The 6084-nt window shown below is 36.5% G+C and overlaps 1 protein-coding gene across 2 annotated transcripts in view; it reads right to left on the bottom strand.

The window, feature by feature from the left end:
• Positions 1–1817: 1817 nt before the first annotated feature.
• Positions 1818–6084, bottom strand: part of efl1 (elongation factor like GTPase 1) — a 262860-nt gene continuing 258593 nt past the window's right edge. For both annotated transcript variants that reach the window (XM_043677604.1, XM_043677605.1), the window contains one exon: positions 1818–2019. In XM_043677604.1, coding sequence (XP_043533539.1) covers positions 1831–2019 — 189 coding nt within the window. In that variant the 3' untranslated portion in view covers positions 1818–1830. The remainder of the gene's footprint in view (positions 2020–6084) is intronic.

The raw sequence follows: 6084 nt of genomic DNA, 5'->3' as shown, positions 1-6084 counted from the left end.
GTAGCCAGGAAATAAATACAGATGTAAGATGTTTAGAAGATATTTTGATGCACGTGATTGATATAAAATATAACTTTATTAATGCAGCATTTCACAAACAAAATTAAAGACTTTTTGGTTCTTTTAATGCAAATGCATTTTGGATATTTAAAAATTAATGAATGATGTGCTTCCTATGACTTCTATTCCTCCTCCCCATGTTGCAGACCCATCAATTGTCAAGGGGGTAATAAACCTGATTCAGTAAGTGAAAATTGCATAGGGATTCTGAAGGCTAGTTGCATTTTACCAGATCACTGATCAAAAGACATGCAAAAGCTCTTAAGTACAAACGGTAGCTTTAAAGTGTGACCTTATGTAGCATTTCACTCACAGGATCAATGTTTAATTAGATTTCACAATGCATCAGGAACTGAAACAGTTTTCAGCATTACAAATAATTGATTAGAGCTAATGTTACATGGCTGTCAATGGATAGCAGACATGAGATCATTGCAAAAATTGCTGGAAATGTATGAAATGTCTGGCAGCATTAGTGGAGAGAGAAAAGGCGCCAATTTTCCTGGTCTGCTCTGATAAACAGTCACTAACCTGAAATATTAATTCTGCTTCTTTCTCTACAGATGCTGCCAGACTTCCTGAGTGTTTCCAGCATTTTGTTTTAATTCCGGATTACTGAATCTACAGTAATTTGATTTGGTATGGAGGAAATTAGCATCTATCTTTAATTCAAATGTTTTGAGAGCTTTTAATTAACATTACCAATTTTGTGTATTATTTGCATTACTCATTTTGAATAATCCAAATTATTGTTGTGCAAAACAATTCATCATCAGCAATGGACTGTTTAACTGCCAGGTGATCCTGAACAAATGAAGTGAAACCAATCTGTACCCTCATAAAAGTTGATTGCTTTCTTCTGTCAGCATATGCTTTGGAATAAGGCAAGAAAATGTGAGGAAACAATTTTAGATTTGAACCAAAAAAATGGGGCTTTTTTTGATTTGGGGTAATGTTCTATAACAACTCATTTCTTTTGAGGTAACTTTTCATTTTCCCTCACTCACTACAACCAAAATCAATAACATCACTATGAAGAGCTAAAAATATAACAACATATTACAAGACTGCAATATTGACAGCAGGTGAAACCATCTAGAAAGCCTTAATGGGGTTAAAATCTTGTTGTGAGCAACTAAATCTGATGGAGATTTAGAACAATACTGCATTCTCAACAGCATGTCAACCTCACCACCAATAAAAACTCATCATAATACAGTACAGGAAAACCACTTGTTCTGTTTCTTCCACAATGTTATTTTGAGATATGCATTAATTAATATTTGGAATAAAAATTAGAATTCATTCCGAGCCTGGGCCATAGGGTGCACTTGTAAGTGAAAATCTCAATCTTGAGTTAGACAGGATTAGGATTGGCTCTTGTTTTAAATTCTTCAGTTTGTTATAAATAATCTAAAACAGCAGATCAACATTGATACAAATTACTCCAAACTTCACACCACACAAATGCCTGAGTTCATTTCTCACAGCCATTTCAGTCTCAAGTAACTGTGATATATTTTCATTCATTAAAAAGTCTACCATATAAATATTGTGTTTTAATTGGTCTTCAACTTTGGCTGATGATATTTTGTATTCAATATGTGCAAGGAATTAGAATAGAGAAGGGCTGATTGACGTTTGAAGGTAATCAATTTAAGGTAGCTGAGATATTTAACCAACAATCAAGTTTTTGATTTTATCTTTAACCCTTTGCGCATCATTCACACACAAATAAGCATTCTTGGAAAAGTTTATATTCTGAAGCAGTTATTTATTTTTGCTGAGGGTTCTCTGCTTCTCAGCATGCTCAACAATCTTTTCCTCTACATACAGCCCTTTCCGTTTGCGCACGGTATTCATGTATTTGTTTGCCTGGTTTACTGTATCAGCCTTCTCTCCAAAATGCAAGTACTCTTCTTCTGTTGTCGGAACCCAGTAGGGGTCGCTCTGAATTACCTATATTAAAAAAAGAGACAGCAACAGTTACAAAGGAGATGAACTTAATAAAATTCTTGGGGTGGGGAAGAGGGAACTAAAAGCTAAGCCCTGAGGAATAAAATCAAGAACTGCAGATGCTGAAGATCTGAAACAAAAACTGATGGAGACACTCAGCAGGTCAGGAAACATCTGTGGAAAGAAAGCAGAGTTAATGTTTCAGGTCCTGGACACTTCCTGAGACCTAGACATACCTCCAACCTGTGGCTCAATCTGGGAAAGTACTCCACTGGATCAAAGTACCAAACTCACATCAGCAGAGAGGGAAGACTTCCATCCCTTCAGATACTCCAGTCTCTAATCTTGCAACTGTTGCCATTTTTTCACCTTGTAATATTTAACTTACCCTGGTTCTTAATTTGAAGCAAGGCCCATTCAGTTATCACTCCCGTGCTTTTTGGTCAACACTGGCTCCTGATTAAACAATGTCTTAATTTTAAAATTCACATTCTTGTTCTCAAATCGCTCATCATGTCTCTTTCTGAAACCTCCTCCAGCCCACAACCACTGAGATAACTATACTTCTCAAACTCTGCCTTCTTGTTCATCCCCATTTTAATTGCTCCACCTTAGGTGGCCGTGTATTCAGTTGCTTAGACATTATGCTCTGGATTATCTCCTTCGCACCTTTCTGCTTCAGCACTTTGCATTTTTTTCTTTAAGACGTCACATAAAACTCACCTCTTTTATAAGTATTTGGACATCTGCTTCAAATGCCCTCAAGTGGTTCAGTGTCCTACCTTTGTTTAATTAATCCTGTGAAGCAACTGGATATGTTAAAGGCTCTATATAAATGCAGGATGTTAGTATCTTAGGTATCTTCTCAATTTCAGAACACAAACATAGGTTAAAGAAACTTGAAGATGGTTAGTTCTTATGCCTGGATCATGGTCAGATCTTAGGAAAGAACTTAAGGTCACAGATCATCCTTGAGTAAGTTTCCTATTTACTTAAACAATTGTTAGCTAACATTTTTAGATTTTAAGATGAGGAAGCAAACTCTCCCATATTGAACCAAGCTAGATTTTTGCTTGGTGTGTTAGTGCATAATCTTTGCTGAACTTTATTCACATAAAATAATAAAAATAACTCAAGGTGTGTGTGGGATTTGTGTCTTGATAATTTTGTTACTTTGCTATCACCTATCTGCTAAGTGGGAGGAAACAATTTAGGTTACGAAGTTTAGAATGTTATGTTATAAAGTGGTAGGAATTAGGGTCAAGATCAAGTCTCTCAACTGAACTGGGTAATTGAAGCCTGACTGAATGTCTAAGTGCTCCTTATCAATACAGCAAAAGGAGAAAAATCAGTATGGAGAAACTGCAGCCTGTCTCCTGCAATGGACAGGATTGTTAAAGGTGTGGCCGCAGGTCTGTTAGCGAATCAATGGATTAAGGTAAAGTACAAAGCACTGAATGCCTCAAATAATTGGAACCATCAAGTGCAATAAATATAAAATATTCCATGCCATATTTTCTGGAAGCCAACCTTTTGATGTGGATCATGTGAACAAAAATTGGGAAAACAGTGGGCGAAGCCTGGTCGCAAGACTCCCAATTAACTCGTGCAGAAAACAATTCTCCCAAAGTTGCATAAAATATCATGCCAGAGCAAAGGTGTGATACTTAAATTAATTTAAACAAAACATATGTAATTTCCTATAGGTTTTGGGTGGGTTTGCACCAGTTACTTTGATTATCCATCTACAGTGGTGAACTACGAACTGACGAAAATGTACTTAAAAGGTTAGACATGTCTTTGAGTAACTGCACAGAACTGCTACAGCACTAGAGGAAGCTACTTGGCCCCTGGTTGTCTGCACTGGCTCTTGCTTTGAAACTTCTGTTTCATATTTTCATCTTTCTCACATTCTCTTCAGTGGCAAGTTTTGTTCTTTATATAATTGTTGGTCTTCATGCCTTTTTTTTATTTCAAAAGATAATAATTAATTCAATATCCAGCTGTTTCTGAACAAGGTATTTATTCCCACCACCCTTCTTCCTTATCTGGGCTATGTAAATCTTGAAACTATGCTCCAGGAAAACAAATTAACACATTTGCCTGAAACTTCTCATTTTAAGTTGAACATTAAATCTTTAAAATAAACAATTTATTTTAAAGTGATATAATAATCTTCAGTACTTCTCCTTAAGTGAGAGTTACAGTCCCTGGGGGTGGAGGTGTGGAGAGAGCTGGAGACTACTTTTGCTAAATACCATTTCTATTCAGTGAATAAATTATAACAATATTATTTCAACACAAAGCCCAATGTCAACAAGAAAATTTGGAGGATCAATTGACTGACTGAGACAGACAAAATTAATATCAGATATTGCTCTGGACTCTAGGGGCTTCAGCATGTGTTGGACTGATGGCTCTATCCATTTATTCAATCAGTAATGATCAATTCCTTCAAACTATCTCATATCATCAATGCTTTTTGTTTAAAAGATAAAATACAGGGGTAAGAATGGCTTGTAATGATTTATTGTAATCCTTTTTAAACTGTTTTTGTGAAGGCACATCAAAAGTGAAAATCCCTCCCGAGCACTCAGTGTACAAGCAATAAAGATGTTTGATAGATTTTATTGGTCCTGGCATAGATACCAAACAGTTTGGACTGGTTAGGAAATAGAACTACATCTTGATTTAGAGAAGAATTTACTACGTTTGCAATAGTGATTTTCTCCATGTTATCATAGAAACACTGAAACAAGGAGATGTAGTAGACCATTTGGCCCTTCAAGCCTGTTCTACCACTCAACACAATCATGGCTGATCCTCCATCTTTATGCCAAATTCCCACTTTCTTCCCCCTATCCCTTGATACCTTTAATACCTAAAACAAACCAATCTCTTTGTTGAATATGTTCAGCCTTCACAGCCTTCTGTAGTAGAGATTCACTACCCTTTGAAGGAAGACATCTTTCCTCATATTAGTTCTAAATGGTCTACCTCATATCCAAAGGCTGTAACTTAGGTTCTAGACTCCCCAACAGGGAAAACATCCTCCCAGCATCTCGTCTGTCCAGTCCCATTAGAATTTTATATATTTTAATCAGTGTCACACTTGGGTGCTCCCCACACCAAATGTTACATAGAACATTACAGCGTAGTACAGGCCCTTCGGCCCTCGAGGTTGTACCGACCTGTCATACCAATCTGAAGCCCATCTAACCTATAGTATTCCATATACATCCATATGTTTGTCCAATGACGACTTAAATGTACTTAAAGTTGGCAAATCTACTACTGTTGTAGGCAAAGCATTCCATACGCTTACTGCTCTCTGAGTAAAAAAACTATTTCTGACATTTCTGTTTGCTGTCCGATCATGGTAAGGTTTTAACATAATCATCTAATTCTCTTTTAAAATAATTCATGGACTCTGCATTAATGTAGACAACAGAGAATTACAAGGTCACTCATCTAGGTGAAAATCATTACTTTTTCTAAATGCAACCAAAATTCTTGTCATCATCTTAAACTGTAGTCTTCGTCACTGGTGGACTGACCAAAGAAGCTAATCCATCACTTTCCACTCATGGACAAATCCAAAACTAATGCCAAGAAATATAAGACAGTCATTAATACAATAAACAATTTAACAGAAATGTCTTTATTCAGACAGCGGTATGGTTCATAGAGTCATAGAGATGTACAGCATGGAAACAGACCCTTTGGTCCAACTCGCCCCATGCCAATTAGATATCTTAACCTAATCTAGTCCCATTTGTCACCACTTTGAGAGAAAGAAATAGCAAGATATGCGAAGATGGTTAGCTGAAGTAAGGTGAAGGGAGCCTTAGGTAGATCATGAATACTGGCTTAGAGACACACTCAGTTGAATGGCTTACTTTGGTGCGGTGAATTTCTAATAAATAATCAGATCATCTTTTAACTCATTCAGTCCCAGTTACAAAAAGATTGTAACTTCTCAGTTTTTCTTCACAGCTATAACCCATCTGCGCTAGTAACATCCGCCATCAATTACAGGGCTGGTCCCTAACTGTGTTGACAAAGATA

The sequence above is a fragment of the Chiloscyllium plagiosum genome, chromosome 36, assembly GCF_004010195.1.
Source record: "Chiloscyllium plagiosum isolate BGI_BamShark_2017 chromosome 36, ASM401019v2, whole genome shotgun sequence".
Lineage (NCBI taxonomy): Eukaryota > Metazoa > Chordata > Chondrichthyes > Orectolobiformes > Hemiscylliidae > Chiloscyllium > Chiloscyllium plagiosum.
This window is presented reverse-complemented; position numbering and strand designations above follow the sequence as displayed.